Here is a 25,183-nt window from a genome sequence, read left to right on the forward strand (position 1 = left end):
CAAGCTTGTGGGGAGCTGACTCGGCAAAAGGCAGTGTACACTTTGGATTAGTCGCAGTTAATCACAGGGCACATTTGGCAATTTGGAATTGAATCATGCATGTTTTAGTATGTAGAAAGAAGTTAGAGCGTCAGGGGATAAAAACAAATTTTACATCGAAAGTTGTTGCTTGTACTCAGGCTGTCATCTTTCCTCTTCAAAAAATATGTTCTTCAACTGAGGTGGACGGTTTAAAGGTCACATTCAAGGGGGAAATCATTTTGAAATGAAGAGTGTGATAGTTTTGCATTAAACTAGAAAGGGGCTGTAGCCATTATAAAGCCACTGAATATGAATGGTAAACATAATCAATGTAACAATTATGTAAATGGTCAGTCTCCAGAAAAAAAGAACGTCCAGATTCGGAATGGCCCGCGGTTCATCATTTTCTGAATCACGATTAAACTCTGTCTCCATACCACAAGATGGCAGTAATGCACACAAGAAGTTGTTTGCTAGCCTTCAGTTAAGCCGTAGATTTAGAAGAAATGAAACAAGAACCAAAAACCCCATAATGATGCAAAGGAGGCTGATGTGTTCATTGTTTTGCCCATTTTTTCAGTGAAGTTTGAAGTGCTTCACAGATGGCTGAACATCGATGGACAAAGAAACGTGGACGTTGAGTTGAATAATGACTGCCTCCAATTGTTAGCATTAGCATGCCGCTCCCCAGCCTCGGTTTATCCTTCACAGCACGAATGGGCTATTGCACTTTGATTTGAGAGTCATGTATTCCGAATCTCGGCAAGACAATGTGGCTCAAAGGTAAAGTCATCAACCTGAATCATGGACATTAACACTGCCGTGTGATTTAGTATTATACCTTTCATTTCTCAATGTTTGTCTCGACTTACTATATACTTTATATGCAAATGACAGGCAAAAGTAAATATTGAATCATATTTAGCGATGTCTATTATTTTGTTACTATCAGCCGCATTCTCTTAGTGTTTGTGTATCTCACAGCAAAAAAAAGTACCAGAGATTTTTTCGACAAAACATTAGTTGGGGTTTTTTTCCTGTCTTGTAGCTAAAAAGAAAATAAACTCAATTTAATTTGTGTTACTCATGACACGAGTGTCTTTGAAAAATAAGGTATAATTAATGGGGGAAAAACGTACAGTGCAAGAGCAAGATCCAATAAATTGAAAAGATTTTTACAAGACATACTGCAATGATCTGCAATGGCAGCCAGCAAAGAATGATGTGAAAGTTCCATTGTATGGTTTTAAATGTCATGTTTATTTTTATTTTCCATGCTTGTGTTATTTTCTCGACTGATAACCTGTTTCTCTGCTCATTTTGTTTTCCCTAGAGAGACTGGTGTTTTCTACCAGGCCTTGCCTGCGGTTGGTGCTGATGGAAGAAATGTTATGATTCTGATGCCTGTTCACGTGGTCAATGGGAAATACTATGTCCCAAGTCAAATCGTCAAACCTACGACACAGGAAAATATTGTATCGGCACCTGTTCCCATTGGAAAAAAGATGACTGTGACGTCATTAGCCAAGAAACAAACTGTCAGCAATCAGGTTCCCCTTGTAAATCCCTTACCATGTAAAAACAGAATAGCGGGTCAAGCATTAGAGCTCGGTACTTCATTAAATACACATCCACTTAAGACTATAGGACCACAAGCATTGATCAACACCCCCAAAAATCAGATGCTAACAGTTTCGGCTTCCAAAGCTCACTCAGGTATTAAGAATCAGCTCTCGTTGTCATCAACCAACTCCTTTTCGAGTTCTGACTCCACCAATGTGCCATCATCTAAGACAACTGTCCGTCAAAGCAGTGATTCTTCATACATTTCAGAACTCGAGGATGTTTGTTCAACATCATTTCCGACTTCACTTTCACTGGGACCAGCCAAATCACACTTGCAATTGATTCCAAAGGTTTCCCAGAGGCCCGATAGTCCAATGAAGTGGGTGATTGAAGAAGTCAACTCGAATGAGTCTGCTCTTGACCTTCCAAATTCTCCTCCTATTCTATCAAAGACCCATCAAACCTTGGAAACAAGCAACAAGTTTGGAACTCTTGAAAAAGTGGTGCCAGTTTCGCTGTCATCCTTAGCTACCAGTGAAACACATCAGCAGCAGGCCATGGTCATGTGCGACGGCAGGGTTTTTTTCGCAGCCGAAAAGGACGCCCTTTCATCAACAGTGGCGAGCAAGAAAAAAAATTGCACACCAAAAAACTCTTTAGCCTCTTCATCCTCATCATCACTCATGCAACACTCAAGGATGATCACTTCAAAGGGGCCAAATGAAGTGATTGACCTTTGCAGTGATGAGAATCCAAATGACGTGAGTCAAACACGACTTATAGATGAAGATAATGTAATATTTGTATCATATATTCCACCAAAATCTGAAAATGTGCCATTACAATGTATGGCTGAAGAAACACTGCAGAATGAAACAAACCGAACAAGAACCTTGGACCACGTGATTGAAAATAAAAGGACAACCCTCAATTCCTCTGAGACCGCTCATGATCATCTGGCATGTGGAAGCTCCATTGATAGAAGCCAGAAACCTGATCAGAGCGTGATTGAAAGCACAGTTGCTAATAACTATAGTGACTCTGTCATTAGCAGGGACTATAACGGCGATAAACAACAGTTGGACAGTTTAGAGGTTTCCCTGCCAATGGATGATTCAGGCCTAAGCAGTGGAGAATCCACAGACAAAGAAGAGGTGAGAAAAGTACTTTGGTTCAATATTTTCCTATTTTTTTTTTACTCTTTAGACACAATCCTGGGGGGGCAATGCTTTGATCAGTTAAATGAGATGGAATGTGCCGCCAATATAATTGTTTTTTTTTCTTTTTACTTTCAGCGTTCCTCAAATGCGCTACCACTTTGCAGATCATTTGACCACCTACTGAGAAGAAAATTTGGAGTTACAGCTGATGTGAGAATTTGCCTGGATAGAATTCCTCAAGGATCATCTGGTCTTGGATTTGACAAGCTTGCACGAAATAGGCCCACCGAGGACATTCTGGAGCCCACAAACCTTTTGAAAGAAAGTGAACTTTTCATGCAGTACCATTACAATCCACAAGGCCTCGACCGCAGCACTTGTCCAGTTGATGTCAAAACGGCAAAATTAGCAGGCGGAAAAAGTGTTGCTTCAAGTCCCCATGCAGGTAACGACTCAGCCAAGTTTTTTTTTTATTTTTTTTTTATTTTATTTTTTTTGCCTGCAAAGAAAAGCTAAGAAAGCAAAATGTCCATTTGGCAGAAGTTTCTTTAAGACAATGTTCTGTGATCTGGACACAGGGCTAATGGTTGGCTATGTGGAGCCAATCGATGAAGATATCACCATCTCAGATGAAAATGACACTCCAAACAACCATGACTCATCTGCCCAGAGTTTGTATAGTGCACATTCCAATACAAGTCGAATGGGAAGGGCCAGGAAGCGCACAAAGTGTCCATGTTGTGTTCCTGGCACCCAGGGCCTGGCCGTGAAGACCGCCACCAAGGTAGAAGAGTCGCAGAGGTTAACATGGACAAGAGATCACACGAGTAAAAGGAGTAGACGTTAGCAAGAGGTCAAATAATAGAAGTTAATGTACGACCGTCTGTCACGTTTGAATTGCGTTCAAGAGATTTACGCAAATACTCCACGAGTGTCCTTCGTTGTGGATCAAAACCGCAGAAAGCAAATGCACTGAAAGGGTCGCTAAGTTAAGTTGGCAATGAACCAAAATTGACTTTGTCGTCCTGCAGATAGTTAAGCACAGGAAAACTGTTTCCGTTTATTTTTGTCTTGTCATTTAATGCCCTCCGCTCAGCTCTTAACCTGCCTCTCAGTTTTCAAGCAATTTCAGCTGGACATTCTTATTCAGCTGGCGTTATATATAACCTATTTTTATATCATTGCGTCCATGTTTCTTAAAAGTATTTTTGACAGTTTTCTCAATTGGTCTTTAATGTGATGATAGCATTTTTGTGTAATAACTTATTAACACTAACTTATTATTTTTACTTTAGAATAAGAAAGTCTTGAAGAGAATGTTAAAAATGATGTTCTCTTTTTGTTTAGCATTAACATCCATCGGCTTGTCTTTTCTGGATATCAGATTACTTGAATAAAATACTAATATCAAATAGTGCTGCTGAGTTTTTTGCATTGAGCCTGAAGTGAGCCAACAAGTCATTCAACTGTCTGCATTTTTAATCATAACAAATGTTGCTGTTTTGCAGGACTACTGTTCATGTTGCATTTGCTAGCAAACTGATCAGATGCAATTTAGACTTGATGATTGAGAGGTCAAGCAATTAGATGCTTTTTGATTACAGGGGGTCCTCCTGACATGCAAGGAAATGACGCTGGTAAACGGCATTGCCAAAAGTATTTCGGACGAAAAAAGTGCCTTGACTTGTTTTTAGGTTTGACCTACATATAAAAGCCTGCACGTAATGGATTTTATCATGGGTGGAAATGTATGACGTTTCAGGAAAGAAAAAAAAATAAAATCCACCTGTTGCCCAACCTAACCCTTAATTCATAAATATTAAAAAAAATATGACTATATACATGTGTTATTTTCTTGGGCTCCCTCTCACTAACATTCTCAAAAATAGACACTGAAGATTTTAATTCTCATTTTGTGGATGGGTAGGTCCTCCAGATCCTTAAATGCTTGCATAGAGTCCCTTGAAGATGTCCTTTGTCTCATCCAACTTGGACGCTTACGCTGTCCTGAGGTACATAATAGCAGGGAGGCTCACCACTGAGCCCCTTCAACCCCCAAGCGACTATTTCATCAAGCCCAGGCCTCGAAACAGATGAAGTACCTGAATGATCCACACGGTGGTGAAGATTACTTACAAATCACTTACATTTCTGAAATGTATAGGTCAAATTTACAGCCTGTGGAGGAGTCTGGAAGGGGTCGACCCAATCTCTAAGACTTGGATAGTGACGTGATAAAGTTAGACGTGGGGTGAACTCAATGTTTGTGCTGTAAAACACAAACAATGACAATGCTCAGTAATCATTTCTTTGTTTTGAAACTACTTGCTTGATGTTTTTGATCCCCTACTCCGCTGTCCAATCTATAATATCACCAAGTGGTCTGGAAGGGTTTAGATGTGGTACTGTTAATCCCTATTAAGATATTCATTTGTGGCTTTTGTTGTTCTTGAAAGTTATTTATGATTTGAATAAGCCTTTATTTTGCGACTTTTATAAGGTAGAATATAATTTTACTGAAATGTTCATCATAATAAGCATTACAATATAAGTCAAAATATATGTTTTGTGCCTGTTGAAAAATGTTAAGTCAGTTACAAGTAGGACATTTATCAAATCTGAATTTAATAAATTGATATGATTATTGTCATAGTTTGAGTCAAGACTAATTTAAGCCTGTGCGTTGGCGCTTACTGTGTTTACATTTCGATAAAAGGCATTTTGTCACATCTCTCACTCTGTGCAGATATCGTGCTGCTAAGAATGTAAACAATCAGATAACTATCTGAGATGAGAGGCAGAAAAGACAATACAATATGAACCTGCCCTTTTCTCCAAATCCACAAAAGCACCTCGCATCTTCCTTTAATTTCAAAATGTCCAACTTGAAATCACATGAAAAGATCTAAGACCGTAATTTTTGAGGGGTGTGCTCACTTATGAGCTCCCTTTCAGCCTAAGTCAGGCTCCAGCCCTCTGCAACTCTCCACAGGATGAACAGTACCAAAAACTGGATGGATGGATGGATGGATGGATGGATGGATGGATGGATGGATGGATGGACGGACGGACGGACGGACGGACGGACGGACGGACGGACGGACGGACGGACGGACGGACGGACGGATGGATGGATGGATGGATGGACGGACGGATGGATAACATCCCTCCATTGACAAATGATTAAAAAGATTAGGTGAATGTGGCTGCTAAATGCCTTTTAGCAATATTAAAGTGGGAATACACATTCCAAATATTGCAGGGGTTTTTTGGTTATAAAAAAAAATAACAACGTCACATCACCTAAACTACACCGAACCCAAGGTGAAGGTCAAAATCACAGTTTGGGCTTTTTGTCAAGGTGATCAATAATACAGTCTCAAGTTGTCCGATTCATCCGAAGGTCCAAATCTCATTAAGCCGATTTTACAAATAGGCCCAACGTGATTTAGCATGGTGTCACTCACGGTACTTGAAAAAAAAAACGATTTAACGCAGGCTTGTTAACTTTGTATCCACTATATCGTTATTACACATGATAGCACGGAACATTTCAGAACAAGGTCAGTTCTTGTAACAGAATGTTGAATCTCCTGATATGAGAATCAGATGAGATTTTCCAAACAAATTTGCAAGCCAGTGGAGGGAGGCCATCTCTCTGTGCTGCGCTCCTTCCTCCTATCCTCCAGTCAGACTATAATACTGAAGGTGCGCTCAAGTGCCTCTGCACAAGCAGGATGAATTCCTCACGATATCCTTTAGGGAGACTACTGCCGTTGAAGGTAAGACTTTTTGTTGTTTGTCAAAGTAAACCAAGTAAACACTTGTTGATTGTGGCGCTGTGCATGAGTGAAACCAATTTGTTAAGTCTCCAAATGAAATTTGTCATTTTTTCATTTCCCGCTATTGCATTAGTTTGTAAATTGGAAGCCCAAAAATCTGCATGCACGTTGAAATGGCATAAATGGAATTAATGGATGTAATATTTTCCAATGTGTTTTGATCTGTGATGCTTTTACATCCTAAATCAGTCGTACCAAACAAATACTACCAAGACCGGAAGAGGTTCATTGGAATAGTGACTTTGAGAGAAAGCTTTCATTCCAACATGTTCCCGTTGTCCTCAGGTGTCGTGCATGTTGTGCTTGACCATGTGCCTGTTCAGCGGGCCTCTCTGCTCAGAGGCATCCAAGCGTCGCTGCGGCTCGGAACTCCTCAGTGACCTCTTGTTTGTGTGCGGTGACCGTGGCCTCTACTTAGGTACGTGCGTCCTCCTGATTTCCTCTGTGTTTATTATTTAATGACGTATGCTTAAAACAAAACTTCAACCTCATTATTTTGAATCATCTGGAGAATATTTATTCATACTCCTGGTCGCACGTGGGCCCTTTCACCCCACTACCTTTTTCCTCTGCTAACCGATTCCGCCGTGTCCATCTGGTATCATTGGTGTGGTGGCAGTGCTTGAAAATGGGAGCGTACCCACCGGTGCACAGTGCCACATTGTGCGATAGCATTATTGGTGCAGCACTTGCTATCTGAGGGGAGCTTTGTTTTCATAGAAGGGGGTGGGGGTGCCTAGATGGTAATAACCTGACTGAGTCTATTTTAATTCAGGATCGGGTTTTGTCTTTGGTTGCTTATTGAATATTTAATTGAGAGTCCATGATCATGTGAATGATTATATGCTATGTTGTAGATTTGAGAATCTGACCCTCATGTTTGTTTCATGACAGGTAAAGGTACATGGTCTGGATATGGTTCTCGGCCCAGGGGGAAGGGGATCGTGGATAAATGCTGCCGGTCAAATGGCTGTGACCTGCATCATCTGGAGATGTACTGCGCTAAGGCACAGAAGCAACAGCAGACTACGGCGTGGCCAAGCACAAGCACAAGCATGGACATCCTCAGCACAAAAGCAACAGATGTGGTAAGAACTGCATTCAACTGCTCCACATCATTTCAACTCACAGTTCAAAGTTCAGGAGTAGAGTCTTGGAAATCTCGCTCTTCCTGTGTGGATTTTGTATATTCTCCTGGACCCAAGCATGGATAGATCCATATAATCAGAAACAATTGTTTGCTGTTCCTTGATGCAAAACTGTTCTCAGCATATGACCTTTTTAGAATCTTGAGAACAGGTGGATCAATAAGCTTATTTATGTGTGATAAGAGGCAATTAAAGAATTGAAGTAGGTTTAAAACCAACGATTATTTCAATCATCAATTATATATTTCTTAATCAATGCGTCCAATTATTATAAAACATTATGATTTCCATCTTTTATTCAAATGCAGTATTTGAAATTGATGGTGCAGATAATGCACAAACAAAATTTAACAATGATTCAGTTTGTCTTTTCATCTATAACATACCAGAAATTTTGCAACGAAAATAACAATGCCGATCGTTTACACTCCCTGATCAAAAACTTGCTACTAAAGAGGTGAGCCTAATAACGTGTGTATGTTGAAATGACCATTGTGATGGAAATGAATCATTTACTAGGTGAAAGAATGTGTGCAATAAATAATGCTGGTACTGAACCATAACCAGTCAAATCAGTTCAGGTCAAACAAAGGACCAAGGTCATCTAATGCAGAGAAGCTCCTGCCTACCAAGTCCTTGAAACGCTTCATTGTGCTTATCGTTGTCTTGCAGGCTTATCAGTTCCAAGCGGTATTTCAGAAAAGACTTTTGCAGCACCTGGGGCCCCCCAACAATCCAAAGAGAGAGACTTATAGTAGCAAAATAAAGCCGTCGTCACGCAGGAAGATAAACCCACAGCACACAACGAGGGAGGCCCCCACTCCAAGGACATCGTCTTAACCCGAGCTGACCTCTGTCACCATTTGAGTGAGTGAGTGAGTGAGTGAGTGAGTGAGTGAGTGAGTGAGTGAGTGAGTGAGTGAGTGAGTGAGTGAGTGAGTGAGTGAGTGAGTGAGTGAGTGAGTGAGTGAGTGAGTGAGTGAGTGAGTGAGTGAGACTGTCTCATGGACGCTCCTTGTAGGACTGGTCTGACTTTCACCAGCAGGTCCTTTATGTCATATTTTTTGTCTTTTTGGAAAATGCAACTACTTGCTTCATGTTTTGCATTTTTCACTTGAGTTAGTGAGGATTACAGATTTGCAAAGTATAACCTCTTTCATGGGCACAACATTACGATCAAAGATATTGCGATAATCAGGGTTGGAAACTATAACATGGTAATTAATGAGAATTTAGGGAATGGCCATTTTGCCACTTGCTGTCAACCATAAATGACATCACTGTTGCCACAACCAAACAAGGTTCACCACTTTTCTGAAGCTGAGCCGTGATTGGTTGTGACCTGAGACCTGACAACGGTCATTTCATTATCAGTCGACGAATGGCAAAATGGATAAAAACGCTAAACTTTGCTGCTTAACTCATATAACAATATTTTGCAATATTAATCAGAATGCTGTTTTTAGACTAGTGGAGTCACTTACAAAATATTATTGTATGGAACATTTCTGGGTGGACTTCCACTTTAATTAAAGGAGATAAACTGGCTCCTAGTCAGCTGTAGGATACATTTTAAAATTGCTGATCTTGGTCCATAAATTACTGAATGACTTGCATTCCAGATACAGAAGGAATAAGATACCAACAGTGATGAAGTTAACCCCAAGTGTAAATGCGTTTACGTCCAGATTAAAAATGATGTTTTTATTCCCCAATACGTCTTTTAAATCAATTGCACTCTGTAATTTTAGAAAGCTACTTTTTTAATGCATTTAAATCTTAGCCACATTTGAGTGGCTCTGAATGGCCTTTGGTCCACATTCTGTATTGCGGGTTGAGTTTGCACACGTTTTCCAAATGCTATTGTTTTGTTTTGAATAATTCTCCAGCTGCTGGTCTATTGCTAGTCAAATCCTTTGCTGTGTATATATTCCACATTTCTAACTGTCTTTCACAGATGTTCCAATTGTTTATTATTATGACTCGCACGTTGTTAAAATACTGTTATTTGTAAAATATCTCAAATATCTTTAGCCTATTTTATTGTGTATGGAGTTATACTTCCATTTCTTTATTATTATGACTTGCACTTTGTTAAAATATTATTATTTGTAAAATATCTCAAATATTTTTAGCCTATTTTATTGTGTATGGAGTTATACTTGGAGCTTATCATACATTGCATATCTGTGTTGTATATATGAAAATAACTATTTCTCTTAGACACCATAAAGTTTGACTGTTTAGATTAAAAGATGATGTTACCGGACATGGATTGATCCAATTTCTATCGTCAAAAGAATGAATGACTGGATGAGAACAATATGTTTGAGTGATTTGCTTTTGAGTGACTTTACAGCATGACAGGTCATGTTTTTTACGGATAATTCATAACAATATGTTGTTTACCGCAACATGACCTTATATTTAGATGTCGAGTCTCGATGACACAGAACACAGCTGATCATTTAATAACAAGTTATCTAGTCCCCACAGTTCAGAAGGCCATCTCAGAAAAGAACCAAATAGGTCTAACCATTGTTTAGAAAGCAGCGAAATTAGCAAAATTATATAATTGCTTATCTGCATCTAATTTATACATCAAACATATATAAAGTGTAGACTCATCTTCAGCAGTGTACCACAAAGTGCTTGCATGTACAAATATTTTCATTTCCTGTGACATACATCCCAATAATAACAGAAATCCATAAATCATAAAAAGAGTGTGGTCTGATTTGAATTTAGAATTCAGGCAAAACGTAGTTTCTGGCCTCACGAGTCCACAACCAAGTAACAGATGTTCACTGTTGGTTTGATAAGACCAGAAGGGAAATTAATCTCTTGTGGGTAGGTTGCATCACAGTTAGGTGATTGTATTCACCTCTTTGCAGTTATATCCATTTCAATCTCATTCTTGACCAATTCAACTGTTCCCAAATTACATTTTAAATACGTGCAATTAACATCTAGAGTACTAATTGTACTAAGTCCTCCATTGTTGTCTTATCTCTTATTTTATAATGTCAACCTGGCCCTTTGTCATTTTATTTTAGTATGTTAGCAATATGTTAGGCTTATCATAATAGCAGCAATGCTGGTTTGAATGTACTTTAATATAATTCATTCATTCATTCATAAAAAAATAAAGATAAAGGGCTGTTTGCATCTCCCTAGCTAAATGCTATATATTTAGTGTTGGAGAGCAGAAAAACTTGGAAATCAACACGTGTAAATAGCACAAACTAGCACAGATGTGCAAAAGTGTGAATTCCACTTAACACCTGCATATGTATACTAATGCATGAAATAACTTCACTCCCACAATCCAGCAGACAACCGGGGAGTGATGTGATAAGCTATAATGATGATAAAATCAACTGTAACGGCGATGCGCTGCTTTGTGGGTGTCAGCAAAGCTTCAAGGACAGATTCTGGTGTGCGTTAACACTCACAAAGCCAGTAATTCTGTCATGCTTTCACATTTTGTCCCACACAGCGAGATGAGCGTGTACTCGTCCAGTTCTGTCGTGTCTGTGGTGCAGAGAAGAAATGTCTTATCTGCTGGATACACAAATGATTCAGCCAGTGGGAAAAACCAAGCTCCAACCACCTGCTCACGTTTTTTCACAACAGATTAGTTAAAGCTACCAAACACGCGAGGACAGCGGTGAATGTGTTGGTCAAGAATTGATATTGATGTAATATCAGGGAACGATTTGTATTGGTTTCAAGTGATGCACTGTTGTAATATTGTAACGATGAGGTCGACATTGCAATCATGTTAATTACATTCGTAAGACTTTACACAACAGAAAAATGCTTACAAATCAAATGGGGATGTTATGAAATTGTGTTGGTGAAATGGCACCAAAAAAGGGGTCCTCTCTATGAATCGATAATAGCACTGTGTTCATTTTATTGCACTGTTTACTTTTGCGAAAACAAACTTCCATCCATCCATCCATCCATCCATCCATCCATCCATCCATCCATCCGTTTTCTGAACCACTTAGTTGTCATTATTAAAACGCAGCAGTTTCAGTCTTGACTCAATCATTTCAGACTGAAGTTTGCATTTTAACCCTTAAAGATAACTCGGTTTTTTTTTGTAATTTCATCATGCTAAATACTAAACAGGTTCCAATATACGTATCGCATGGGAACATGAGGCGCAACCTTCTAACACCCTAATAATATAATAATTATAGCTCAGTCTTATCAAGACACAATTTTGTTGAACCAATTGTTGTTAACCAAATAATGTATGTTGTTTTTTTTTTTAGTATCCCCAGAGAAAACTCAGATATGGACAGGGAGAAAATGCCAACTCCACACAGTAAAAGCCAGAGTATGGATTTGAGCAAACGACCTCAGAACAAGGAGGCAGTTCTTTTTTTTTACGTCATTTCATTATTTGTCTAATCACAACTACATTGTGTACGTCACAGATAAATTGAACATGCGGGGCAAGGACTTTGTGATTAGATGCAAGTTACTGTTACGCGTTGTTTCTCGGATGTCCAGATTATGTGGCTCCCTCTCAGATGACTTCACTCAATAGGTCCGTCCACGTTGCTGTATGATTGAACAGACTGAGCGTCAGACAACGGAGCCTTCATTGCAACTGTGCTTGATGATGATGAGGTCAGAGGTCAAACTCACCAAAGCATGCTTATGTGGGCCTCGCATTGTGTCGAAAAAAGGCCTGTCCACAACGTCTTGCAAACCAAAGTCGCTGTAGGATGGGTGGATGCGTTGATTGAAGGATAAAGCATTTGTTTGAAAGGTTTCAGATGACTCGAAGTTGAAACGTGATGAAGGCCCAATGTTTTTAAAGATGGCTCTTTGCTGCCCTGTGGTGGATGAAACTAAACTTTAACAACGCTCCACTTTATTTATGTTGAGTACATATCAACATACCAAGACATACATTTTATTATATTATTCTAAAAAATATAAGTTACACATTATGTGATTGTGTTTTATCCCCGTCTTTTTTGAATGGAAAATGTTTTTAAATCAAAATCTGAATCATGTTTATTGGCCAGTTAAGTTAAAAACACAAGGAATGTCTCTTAAGTAGAATGTCTCTCGTACTATGGCAAACACGACACAATAACAACATACACATTTAGGACAACAACAAAAACCACAAAGAGTATAGACTATAAAGTACAGAGAGTCTTTAACCAATGCATTTGGTTGTTGCCATCTATTGGCATACAGAGCTTCAGTCTTTTTTTCTTCTTAGTGGCCCCTAGCTTAAAATTTTACAAGCATAAGCAGAATGTTTGGGGTTGCAGAGTGGGAATTGACAGGAAGAGTAAATATTCACATTCCTCTTTACTCACCAAAATGTCCTGTCTTTTCCCCTGTCTCCACTGGCACACTAGAATGTTATTTTTAGAGGAAACATAAGCACTGATAGTCCACAATGAAATTTTGCGCCCTTTTTAATAGTGTCTCTGTCTTGCAATACTTGTACAGTAGGGACTTCTCTCCAGCTTAATCCACTATGCACAAACCTTTCCAGCCTTGCTATTTGTCTGATCACGTGCAGTGCAGAACGCTGAGTTCTTCTTCAGCTCATGTGGGGGTCAAGTGTCACGTGACTCACATTCAAATGTGACCCTCACAAATCATCCCCATTCCATTTATGCTTGATTAGCTCTCTGACATATTTATGTTGTATGAGAGCAGCTTTTTCTCTTGTACCTTTACAGGCAAGGATGAAGCATGTTCTATAAAGACCTTGAATGTGGCCACTTCATTATGACATCTCAGTCAGTTAAACCAGTTGGGCAACAATATTTGTTCTCCCCGGACTGGCCCTGCCTTAACAGACTCACCACTTTGTTTCTCAAGTGTCAGAGTCCAACTATAATAATAATAAAAACAATTTAAATCTCAAATAGGTAGACCTCTGAAGAAAGATTATCAGGGTAGTTTCAGAAAACAGCCGCACCGTGATATCGTTGCACTTTCACTTCAGTGAAAGAGGAAATCCAGCATATGTCAAAGTCTGACAATAGTTGGGACAAGTGCACTTCCTCATTATGCGTGTGTTTAATAGCAGACACTGCATTGCTGGCATTATGTAGGAGAAGAATAATGAAAGAGCACGTTCAAGCGGATGACATATTATATTTGAAACCACTTGATGAGTACGCTTTCTGAGCAGCTCAAACATGGACACTTCACACACACAGCAGGTATGTTTTACCTCTATATATTTTGCTATTTGAATTTTGTCACACTTGTTTGAAAACTCACTCTCTTATGGGGCAACATTTACCATTAAAGTAATTTGAAGTTCATATTTGAACCTTTGAAATTTCCTGTATGGAGGAACACAAGAGGGTCAGATGTTGCGAAAGAAAAAAAAGAAGTTGCTTTACAGTTCACTTGTATTGTCTTTTCAAACAATCATTGTTTCAGTGAATGTGTGGTGTGTACAAAAACAAAACTATCTGACGGAATGTTTTGTTGAATTTCCCCTCGGAGGGACAAATCAATGAAAGGGAATAACATTGATTTAGAGTTTGTACAATATGCTCTCCACTTACAAAAACTTACATGTTGGGTTGATTGAATGCTAGATTTTTTGACTGTGTATGAAGCTCCAGTTGCCCCCACAACCAACAAAACATTATTGCTGATTATATTCCTCCTAATTCAGAGAACATGACAAAATTGAGTAATTGAGTTTTATTTTGCTCAGAGAATAAATAGAAATTCATATTGTATTTGTTTGTATTTACAAGAGCACAATTCATTCTACATACACACACACACGTACACACACACACACACACACACACATACACACACGGAGTAAATACTGATGATACATATGTACTCACTTTTGGTTTTGTTCCTTGGTCATGCAGGTCACAGGGCTGACGCTGCCTCGCAACTGGAGGAGAAGCTTCAGCTTGTCATCTTTAAGCATTAAAAGTGAGCTTGTGAGGAAACCACTGACCGTTAAAGTTATTGAACACCAAGCTGAAGAACATCTACAAAATCTGCTTTTGTCTGATGGTAACTCTTTCTGCAGAAAGGAACACCAATATCGAAGAAGGTGCAGTTTCACGAGAAAGGGGTGCATGGTCCTTTTCATCAAATAGAGAGTTCTCACGAAGAGGTAAAGGTCATTATTATCTTCTTTCTATAACACAAAATTATAAGAGCTTCATAAAGGCAGCCAGCAGGTTGAAGTATTGAATGCAGTTCTCAACATTAAATAGCCTACATTAATTTTGACCACAAAATGTGTTTTTCACAGAGAGATATCAAGATGGCAGTGTTGCCTCACATCTGTACAGCATTCAGGTCAAAATGAATAAACCAAAATCATCTTGTGCTATTTTAGACAAAGATTCAAATAATGGTTGTGAAATGTCCAACTATGGAAAAAAAAACTGTTCAACATTTTATAAACAAGCAGCAAACATAAATAATCATAATTATGAAATTGAGAAATTGTCTGAAAATCCCAATGACCATCTTATAATGTGCTTTCCACTTATAAGACCCCAAGACTGAAACTAATCAAGATCTTGACCATGACTTTAACTTTTTCTATTTATGCCGGTTTTGTTTTGTTTTTTACTTCATGTAATCATTCACAAAGTTTAGAAAAACTTTCTCCAATAAAGGAATAGAGAGAGTAGACATTAGTTTTCAAATGAAGTGAGTTAAGTCCAGTCAATGCTTCACCACTTTGATGCTGATGAAGCATCTCTCACTTCCGTGTTTATCTGTCAGAACTCCTCTCAAAATAAGCAACGTGAGCAATGCATACATTTTCAAACAGTACAGATATGGTAAAGGTCATTTGGTAGCAGACAATGAGAAATCCCACAGCAACAGATTGAACGTGAAGGCAGCACTGCTTAGGTAGAGTGCAACACGATGCGCGGAAGGCGGGACGCGCACACTCACGCATACAGATGATGGTGGATTTGACGTGAACCAGAATGGAGAACATGCGCTGCCTCTGTTGGTTTAGTGTATTTCCTGCCAAATACAACTCCGAAGTTGGCGGAAAGGAGTAAGGCAACGATGAGTGAAACGGTAAAGAGAAGACGTGCAGGACGCCGCCTGAGTGACTTTAGAAACAGATGGAGTAAGTTGTTGTCATGTGATACTGTCGCTATAATGTACCTGCTTTTGTTTGGCACTGTTAAAAGTTCAGGACAAAATAATGGAGCTGATCGCATCGACAAAAAGCTAAACGGAATATTTGTTGCCGTCAGGTGTTTTAGCTAGACGGGGTTTGACAGATGCTGAGCTGCGTACCGCTTTATATCACGAACCATTGTTGATGAGTATTATCAAGACATTAACCGTAAATCAACAAAGTGCAAAATATATTGGTCTTCGCTCTACGACTTAGTTCCCATTCCAAATGACGACGCAACCCGAATATCTATGTAAATCGGACCGCCAGAGTAAATCACCTACGCAGTCGATGACGTCAGAATTCAGATAAACATCTACAGCAATAACACATATACGTGAAAAAGCAGGCAATACATACATAAGAATATCCAATTTATGTTGCTGCATACAAAAATGTATTAGGTTGTGGTGGGGAAAAAAAAGACGTGTTTGGAAAGACGCAAGGTAAATATCACAATAATATCGAGATCATAATATTTAACCCTCATGTTGCACATCAGAAATTATTCCAATATCCTGCAGTCCTCATTCTTTGCCTGTTTGGACTTTGCAGTGTTTGTAAATAATCACAGACTTCTTCATCTTACCAAAACTGCGTCTTCGTAAAGATAGTTGAAGTCAGTGAAGGTAATTTAGCACTCATCTGTTGCCAAAGCAACTTCAAGTTTTATGATGTCATTTTATTAGAAACCCCCTCATGCAAATATCAGTAGGAAATGTGTGACATCAGAGTAATCTGATTGGACACAGTAACTACTAAAATCTTTTGCTGATGCAATGAAAACATTGCCTTGTCACAGCTTTTTTTTGTTTGTTTCTTTATGACCCATCATTTTTTATTTCAGGATCAGAAAGTGAGTTTGGAAATCAGACACTCAGGTGTAGTCTTAGTTGAAATTGTTGAACTGTGGAAAGCAACACGTGTTGGTTGACAGATATTTTAATGTCATCATGCAGGACTTCATATGAAAATGTAAGCTCCTTTTTAAGTTTTACTCCACATTACGAGTTTTTTTTTAATTTATTTATTATTATTTTTTCTCACTAACATTGCTACCTTGAACTATGTGAGTTAGGTTTGAACCTTTGTTATTTGCTTCGTTCTTGAATGTTGCTTTTTATTCATGCAGAAAAACCAGATGAAATTCTACTTGTCTGACTCTAAACTAAACTGTGGAATGAATGTGGTCGTTGACATAGAATAAGAACTGTGATGAAGCACAATTACGAAAAGCCGCAATTGTTGTTTTGATATTTGCATGAATTCTAAAGTTAACTAGTAATGAAATGATGCCATAGAAATAGACTTTGGCCCTTTCACAACAGGTTTTCCCTGGACTGTGCCATTCCCTTTAGCTTTGAATCGACAGCATGCTGTTGTGACTTGTTCAGGAGCCTTTGGGCGTTAGGCTGTTTAACAAGACTTTCTTTTTTTTCTTTTGCTAATAAATTATTTCAGACTAGAAATACTTGATGAATTTGTGTGGAAATATCCTTCACACAATAAGGCCGGTTTTCTCGCAGTGCTGCCTGAAAGATCGAAGGCCACGCGTGTTCACTGTTGGTTTTCAGCCTCGCCGCTTACGTGCAGAGATTTCTCCATTGATGATTTTACACATTGTAGAACAAGGAATCTCAAAATTCCTCACAATTGCACAATGGTAAACTTTGATGTTAAACTGTTGGATTATTTGCTCACTCAAATGTTCCCAAATTTCAGGGATGCTCTTTAGACTGGCTTTAGCTAGGTCAAACGTGACGTTTTGACCCATAATACTTAAGTCACGTGTTGATTACGAACAATTGATTGTAGTTTTCTCTTGATGACTCATGTTTGCAATGAGTCATGTTTTTGCCTTCACCACCCTCTTTATGGAAACAGGTTCACTTAAAGCATCGAAAAGACAACAGTGAATCAGCTTACTATCAACAATAAGCAGTTTTGTATGATTTAAACTTGCTGGGATATCTTTCTCATGTTCAACTTGTTTTTGTAGTTCGGGCTCAGGTTGACGCATATGACTTTAGTTTTCCAGTGCTTCATGGGGGATTTTAAGTATTCGACCCTTGAGGGGTAGGGGAGGGGGCTACCTAACTGGTTTTTCCTGTCGTGTAGTTAGGCTAACTTTCCTTTAGACAGGCTATTGACTGTCAAGTTCAATCACAGCAAAATGTTCTTTTTTTTTTTTTTTTTTTTTTTTATCAACCCCAATGCTATTTTTCTGGCCAGTTTTGGGTTCAACTAACATTGGTCATTTTTGCCATTTCAAGTATGACTTTGCAAGAGCTCTTTGGAGCTTGTTTTGTAATCCTACAAAGATGTGCAAGTATGAAAATTCTTTCCCTGAAGTCTGAAGTAAACAAATGTTTCAGCAGCCTGCCAGCGCCGTAGCACGCTCTTAGAATTATTAGGACCGACTAGTGAAGTACTACGTTGCCATAACTAAAACAAACATCCAGTAATAAAATCCTATCAGCTAAGCGAATGTGCAAATCATGTGAGCAATCAACAATGCTGGAAATTGTTACTTTCATTTACTGCACTCTTACTATATGTGTTTTCAGTGCCTTTAGCCAGAAAAGAAAATATATTGAAAGGCCCAAAACAGCTCGAGAGAGGCTTCTTTCATCGAGTCACCACAAATCTCTCGAGTAAGCCAGGCAGTAAAAGTATTATCCTGCTCAGGAGTAATGTATTCATTGTCGCTTTACGACCGATGACTTGGTCAGTAGCAAAATTAATCACCTCCTGCTGCTGCTGACCTCAATAAATCTTGTCAAAGTGCTCTAAAACAAAACAAAGCTTGGAGAAAGTTCCCGTGCTTTTATGCCATTAACCTCTCAGAACCAACTGCAACAGTTTATCGGTGTTCTACTACTTTTTGGCTCAGCGTTATGGAGACTGTCGGCTGAACATCAGTGCTTTAAAAATACGATGACTAGAATCAAACCAAATCAACTTCACCTTGTGTTTTGGTTTTGTTGAGTCTCGTTAATCTATTGAGAGTCGAAGAATGTCCTCGAATACGTTTCTTCCTCATGATTAGATTTGATGCATTGCTGTGGTCTGACAATGAAGGGTTTGTTGGAAGAACTCGTTTTAAATTCACCTTTGTCTGTTTTCTAGGTGCACAGCCCAAAAGCAACTTGATCTCAGATGTTGCTGTCAATCATCCATCCAAACACGACTCATTGAAACATCTTGAATGTGAGTGAGCCAAAAGTGCAAGCAACTATACCTGCCAAGCGCACGTGTTTTAATATTTAATGTGCCTAATATCAAACATAATAATAGGATTCACGTGGTTTTGCTTGTTTGTTTAAATTAAATTTTCATTTTAACATTCATTATTATTATTATCATAGGCAGAGTGGTTTTGAGTCTTCTGCTTGATGTATGAATGGCCACTGAAAACTAAATAGCACTTCCACATAGTCAGAAGTGAGAATATACTCATTCCAATGTGTAAATATTATTATTTTCTATTATTATTATTATTAAACATCTATGACTTTCCTAACAGGCACCCTCCCAAGGGAAGATGGGAGTGGACGACCAAAAGCACTCAAGAGGCTCAGTGCCATGTGGTCTTCTTTCCGCAAAGGCAAACGAGATCGTAAGTTTGACATTATATTTGATTAAATTACATTTTAAATAGATCTGATTATGCCTGTATGGTAATGGCTCAGTCCAATTAAAGAACAGTGCCATGTTTTGGAAGGAGTGAAAGATCAAGATCCCCCAGAGCCACCAGGCCTGATAGGAGAAGACAAAGCAACCAGGCAACGACGTTTTGTCAGTGGGCAGTACTTTTTCGAGTACCTGGTGGTGGTCAGCCTCAAAAAGAGCAAGGATGGCAACTGCTATGAACCTCAGATCTCCTACCAGTTCCCTAAGGTTGGCTTGTACAATATCACCACATCATATTTACATTAGGATGTTTATTTTTGAACATGACAATATTGGTGAGGGGGTAAACAATGGGACACACATTGTTTTCCATGTTCTATATTCAAAATGTAATGGGAAGAAGTGTTGACTAGTGACTAGGAATTTATAGGACTTTATCAAAACAACACCATGAGCAAATCAATACTAAGTTTTGGAAAGAAACAAAACAGACGGCTGGATATGGTGGGGCTCTGTCTCTCTACTCCGAATCCAGAGTCCCCCATTGGAAGACGGCCACACTCAATGCAATCGTGTGTGTGCTTTTGTGCATGTGCGTTCGTGCAGCGGGATGGAATGGCCAAATTTCAAAAGGAGGAAGAAGAGCGAACACTCAAGGCCATCACGCTCTTCTGCTTCCCAGAGGGTATCAAATGGGCCCCTTTGACCGAATATCACAGGTACAAACAGTTCGGACAATCATTTGTTAACATTTAACTCTCTCAGTCATCGTGTTTATTTGCAGTGAAACCTTCTCCTTCGTCTTAACGGAAATTGACGGCAGCCGAAGAAACGGATACTGCAGGCGTCTACTGGTTAGCATGTCGACCGTGCGAATGGGAAATAGTCGTAATGTCTCCTAAGCACTAAACTGTCCGACCTGCAGCCTGGTGGGAAGGGGGCTCGCCCGCCTGAGGCGTACTGCATCATCAGCAGCTTAGCTTGCTTTGGCCTCTTTTCAAAGGTGAGTGAAACAAGTGGGTATTCCAAATATACCTCCGTGTTCTGTTGCAAGTATCACTTCTGCACGGAACTCGTCATGAAATGTCAAATGCAGTCCAGTGTGCCCGATATTTCCATTGCCTCCTGACTTCTCTTTTTCTTTATGAGCAGATTTTCGATGAGGTGGAGAAGAGACGGCAGATCTCCATGGCTATGATTTACCCATTCATGCAGAAATTGCGGGAGGCTCCATTCCCAGCTCCAGGAAACACTGTGGAGATTAAAAGCTTCATTCCTGAGTCGGGCACTGAGGTCAGAGCAATGCCACGCCTCCGCTTAGCAGTTATCAGAAGTTGGTGGACTTTGAATGTTGTCTTAATATTAAAAATCAATTCAAACAGTGAATGGAATGTTACACACCCCTGTTCACACACACACACACACACACATATTCTGAAAAATTCATTTATTTTTATTTTTTGGGATAATTGAAACTGATTCAACGGCTTCCATACCGTGAATGTGATCTATACCCTGTCCAACTCAATGAAAAAAACAAATCTTTACAAGAGGGGAAGTAAGATTAAAGCACTGAAATAATGTGGTCGCACAAATGTGCACATCCTCTTATGACTTGTGATGTGTCAATGTTCAGAATATCCCTGTCACATTTCAAACTTGTGTCAAATAGGAGTCAACAATGACCTGGCATTTTACTAAAATGCCTCCGATGAACCCCAAAGTCTGGAGGCACTTTCAAATTCTGACAAGGATGTAGCGACTCCAATTTCAATATTTGAACGTGATTGGCTCAATGAAGAGACTGCACACTTGTGCGATCACGTTGTCTCGTTTATTTTTTTACTTTCCCCAATGCTTTCATGTATTTTCACTTGAGTTGTGCATCTTAAAGTTCACATTTATGGTGGCATGTCACCAAATACTTTGACACCAAAGGAGAGACCAAACTGTTGTATTGACTTGTGCGTACTCTTCCTTGAAGGTGGGTGTGTTTGTTTTTAGGACTTGTGTCTCAACCTGTCCTACATTGCTCAACTTACACCTCCAAGCATGAGGCCAAGTACCGTGTTTCAACAGCTCTCACTCACTTCAGCTATTCAGTGATGCTTGCCAATGTCTGAGCTATAATTACTCCAGTAGCACTGAGGGGTGGCAGACCTTCACAAACTCAAGTATTGCTGTTGATCACATGATCAGAATAGAGAATTAACCCTCAACTGTCCTAAGAATAAACACAGTCATAGGAAACTTCATACAGCGGCTGTATGATGATAGAAAGTCATCGAAATGACAAGTGGCCGCCGCCCCGTGTCAAACCGTGTTAAGTGACAGTGTTAATCTTCTCAGATTATAAAACTGACGCGGCCGCTGGACTCCTGGCTGGAACACGTCAACTTTGAAGTGCTGTTCGGCTGCCTTAAAGATGAGGAAGTGCTGCTGGTGTTTGCGGCCGCAGTACTCGAGAGACGGATCGTTTTCATCGCAGAGGAGTTGGGGTAACGCGCACTCAACCTTGTACTCAACTACTACATACACGCTGCCCTCTACGAATAATGTACAGTACATTAAAATTAATTATAAAATTCAAAAAAGCCAAAGCTGCCCTAAATTGTAAGAAATGCTAATGAGGTAAATTGTATGTTTTTGTAATGGTTACTCTACCAGTGTGTCGATAGTGCTTTAATACAAATGTTTTGTGCAAAAATATTATCTTTTCAAATTGCGTGTTTTATTTTATGAAAAATGATACAGATGTCACATTATTTACTGGCATTCCTGACCACAACTCCTTCGCGCTGTTGAAAATAGAATTGGATGGTCTTCCAAGGCAAATATGTGATGGTGAGCTAATAAATGTAGTTTGAAAAATATGATTTGAATGCGGATGCATTGTCATTCATAGAACGACTCCCTCATTTTAGCTACGTTTTATTTTTGAACGGATTCATAGCAGAATAGTTTGTTTGCCCTGTTTGTATCACAGACAAACCAGAAAAACTAGTTTTGCTAGTTGTTCATTTGAAAAAGCCGGGTGGGGAAACATGAGGAACAGACCCCAACATTCATGAAGGCCACTCACAAATTATGATAAAAGTTTGAATTCAAATCATAAATAGATACGACATCATTTCTCCTAACATTGTGGGTTGGTAATGTTTTTTTTTTCTCATCTTTTTTCCCATCAGCACGTTATCCCAGGTCATTCATGCAGTGGCAGCCCTCCTTTATCCTTTTACCTGGCAGCACACCTTTATCTCCATAGTTCCGGAGATCCTAATCGATGTTGTGATGGCACCCACGCCATACCTGCTGGGAGTACAGAAACGCCTCCTTGACCTTGTCACTGACCAAAGCGACGTAAGTTAGAGCAAGCTATTTAAAATGTGCTTCTTCTGATCCAAAACAAATGTTTTTTGTTTTCTTTTTTTTCCTCATTGTTAAATTTCATCCATGCAACGACACTGCAGTGACGTTCCTCTGTACTTTTTTTTTTTTTTCACAGCTACTGATAGTGGATTTATCAGAGAACAGAAAAGAAACCTTCATTGCTTCTGTAAGATACAAATATTTTTTTGGGTCTCAATTTCATAAAACAAAATTAAAAAGCTCTAAAATTCCCCTGTTGCAGATCGGTGATGAGCGCTCTATTCTCCCCCCCAAGCTGCAAAGTGAAATCCGAGAGGCGCTCAGTCAGAGGAAAAAAGGCTCATGTAGGTCAACTGCACTATTAAATATAATTCATCATTCATTCATTCATCATCACATTGGCGTCTTCTGTTTCAGCAACAGAAGATCTGAACCGTGTGGTGTCCGAGGCCTTCCTGCTGTTCTTTGTGAAAACAGTCGGTCATTATATGTCCTACGTGAAATGCAGTCACACGGGAGGGCAGAGTGTATTTGAAAAAAGGAGCTTTTACAAAGCCATTGACTCAAAGACCACACGGCACTTTGTCAAGAAGTTCATCCAGACTCAGATGTTTGATCTATTCATCCAGGAGGTGGAGCAACAACAGACTGGACCACAGCAGGGTGAGGCTCTTCACAAAGTTTGCTGCACTCTCCCATTTACCTTATCCAATAACATGTAACGTCCACGAAGGAGCTAAGAAACTTGGGATGATAAAATTTCAATCCAATCAATGTACATTTCCTGGTTGGTTCCTGTGTATTGAAGTTTGTGATTTTTATTTCCCCCCTGTAGGAATATTTCACAAAAAGATTGTGGAATACCAGGAGAAGAGGAAAAAGGAAAAGAGCAAGAAACACTAGTTTGTCGCATTTCGTGTATATAATGTAGAGTACATAGATAATGGATGTTGCACTGTTTTTGTCATTTTCTGTTATGTCTTTATTTGCATACTTGTATTGCTGCTACTTTGTCAAAACACTGGTTTACAGTCGATTGCTGGTGAGCAGGAAATCATTTCAATCAAATAAAGACCGTTTTTAAAAGTGGGTCTCTTGAAAATCAACCCTGAATGTTTCATGATTGGCATTTCATTTGCCTTTTGTTGTTTACTTTGTTGACAAGTCTTTTTTTTCTTCAGAATCAATATTGGGATTTTTATAACATGACAAAGCACCAGATGTCCCCCAAGCCTCAAGCTGATTTGATGTTTAACCAGCAAGTTAGATGTTAGCCACATGTGACACTAGAGATTCAACAAGCTAACCTGATCCAGATGATATCAAAATGAAGGCAAGCAGGTGGCTCAGATGGAAAGTTAAGAAACATCTTTAGAGAAACACGAAAGCGCACAGGCACGATTCAACAGAAGCATCAAGCGTGAGAACCAAACGTGAGAAACAAATCCCACATGCACAGGATGTGGCTGAAACGTTGACAATGATGCATTGTTGACAAGAAATGCAAGTGCTACTTGCTCCTTTTTCACTCCCATCACCTTTGCCTCTGTGCGGGCCGTGGGTCTGGGATGCTCAGATGCTGGTTTCTCACATGATCTGCCTCCCTACTCGTTCAATGTTTTGTTTCTTCATAGGTGGAATACTGTATGTCACAAACCCAAGGCCCGGGGTCCAGATCCCTAACCTTTTATGTGGCCCACAAAATCAAAGGGGTCAACTTCCATGATGACTTGTTAAAAGGTGTACTCAAATGTTCACATTGTCATGTGTAATAAATAATTATGCTGAATTTATACAAGAATTTTTGTATCACCCTTTTTACAGCAACTTGAACAATTGGACTTTTGATTTCAAAACTAGCTATCCATCAATTTATTGAGTTTGTGCAATGAGTAAATGAGTTTGACACTCTTGCTGATAATTGGCAGATGGAAAAAAAAGAATTACTACACAATTCTCATGGCATGCAGGTGTAGAATCCCAGAGTTTCTAAGGGCCTCAGCCATTAAAGCGTACTTAAATTACTTCGAAGATGTCTTTTCTGCTTAATCGTGTGACTATCTTCCCCCCCCCCTCTTCCTAGTCTAGATGACTAAAAGTAATTGTCACAGAGTTGTTTGTGTGTTGAGAGACACAATTTCATAGGATCATTAATATTAAATACTGCATGATGGAGATAAAACAAAATGATTTGAAATCTATTTAACTGATATTGATATCTGTGCTGGCGAGGAACAACAAGGTGGAATTTAAAGTAGT

General features: G+C 39.2%; 3 protein-coding genes across 4 annotated transcripts; all 3 read left to right on the forward strand.

Annotated features, from left to right (window-relative positions):
* Window positions 1-486: 486 nt before the first annotated feature.
* lrif1 (ligand dependent nuclear receptor interacting factor 1) lies at window positions 487-4,104 on the forward strand. Its single transcript, XM_085928366.1, has 4 exons — window positions 487-804; window positions 1,355-2,741; window positions 2,883-3,192; window positions 3,326-4,104. Exons 1-4 carry the CDS (start codon window positions 767-769, stop codon window positions 3,592-3,594), a joined length of 2,004 nt encoding a protein of 667 aa, XP_085784492.1. The 5' UTR covers window positions 487-766; the 3' UTR covers window positions 3,595-4,104.
* A 2,295-nt stretch (window positions 4,105-6,399) lies between these two features.
* igf3 (insulin-like growth factor 3) lies at window positions 6,400-10,006 on the forward strand. Its single transcript, XM_085927228.1, has 4 exons — window positions 6,400-6,529; window positions 6,875-7,007; window positions 7,484-7,677; window positions 8,410-10,006. The coding sequence occupies exons 1-4, from the start codon at window positions 6,485-6,487 to the stop codon at window positions 8,575-8,577; spliced, it is 540 nt and encodes a 179-aa protein (XP_085783354.1). The 5' UTR covers window positions 6,400-6,484; the 3' UTR covers window positions 8,578-10,006.
* Window positions 10,007-13,713: 3,707 nt separating this feature from the next.
* Window positions 13,714-24,010, forward strand: dennd2da (DENN/MADD domain containing 2Da). Of its 2 annotated transcripts, XM_085925840.1 has the most exons (16): window positions 13,714-13,952; window positions 14,631-14,697; window positions 14,798-14,884; window positions 19,052-19,132; window positions 19,449-19,541; window positions 19,647-19,822; window positions 20,162-20,274; window positions 20,340-20,409; window positions 20,481-20,558; window positions 20,708-20,848; window positions 21,905-22,053; window positions 22,744-22,915; window positions 23,061-23,111; window positions 23,187-23,268; window positions 23,342-23,587; window positions 23,760-24,010. In XM_085925840.1, the coding sequence occupies exons 1-16, from the start codon at window positions 13,929-13,931 to the stop codon at window positions 23,825-23,827; spliced, it is 1,698 nt and encodes a 565-aa protein (XP_085781966.1). In that variant the 5' UTR covers window positions 13,714-13,928; the 3' UTR covers window positions 23,828-24,010. The 2 variants fall into 2 exon arrangements, with proteins under 2 accessions (XP_085781966.1, XP_085781976.1); XM_085925850.1 differs by lacking the exons at window positions 13,714-13,952; window positions 14,631-14,697; window positions 14,798-14,884 and adding an exon at window positions 15,581-15,868.
* The last annotated feature ends 1,173 nt before the right edge of the window (window positions 24,011-25,183 follow it).

Source organism: Syngnathus leptorhynchus, chromosome 1 (assembly GCF_054491065.1).
Source record: "Syngnathus leptorhynchus isolate UIUO chromosome 1, UIUO_Slep, whole genome shotgun sequence".
Classification (NCBI taxonomy): domain Eukaryota; kingdom Metazoa; phylum Chordata; class Actinopteri; order Syngnathiformes; family Syngnathidae; genus Syngnathus; species Syngnathus leptorhynchus.

Coding starts and splice junctions, on each gene's coding strand:
- dennd2da (XM_085925840.1), top strand. CDS start 13,929: ATGGACACTTCACACACACAGCAG. Junction 22,916..23,060: donor TTGTCACTGACCAAAGCGAC/GTAAGTTAGAGC, acceptor TTTTTTTCACAG/CTACTGATAGTGGATTTATC. Junction 23,112..23,186: donor AAGAAACCTTCATTGCTTCT/GTAAGATACAAA, acceptor CCCCTGTTGCAG/ATCGGTGATGAGCGCTCTAT.
- igf3 (XM_085927228.1), top strand. CDS start 6,485: ATGAATTCCTCACGATATCCTTTAGGGAGACTACTGCCGTTGAAG. Junction 6,530..6,874: donor GGAGACTACTGCCGTTGAAG/GTAAGACTTTTT, acceptor CGTTGTCCTCAG/GTGTCGTGCATGTTGTGCTT. Junction 7,678..8,409: donor GCACAAAAGCAACAGATGTG/GTAAGAACTGCA, acceptor GTTGTCTTGCAG/GCTTATCAGTTCCAAGCGGT.
- lrif1 (XM_085928366.1), top strand. CDS start 767: ATGTATTCCGAATCTCGGCAAGACAATGTGGCTCAAAG. Junction 805..1,354: donor CAAGACAATGTGGCTCAAAG/GTAAAGTCATCA, acceptor TGTTTTCCCTAG/AGAGACTGGTGTTTTCTACC. Junction 3,193..3,325: donor TGCTTCAAGTCCCCATGCAG/GTAACGACTCAG, acceptor ATCTGGACACAG/GGCTAATGGTTGGCTATGTG.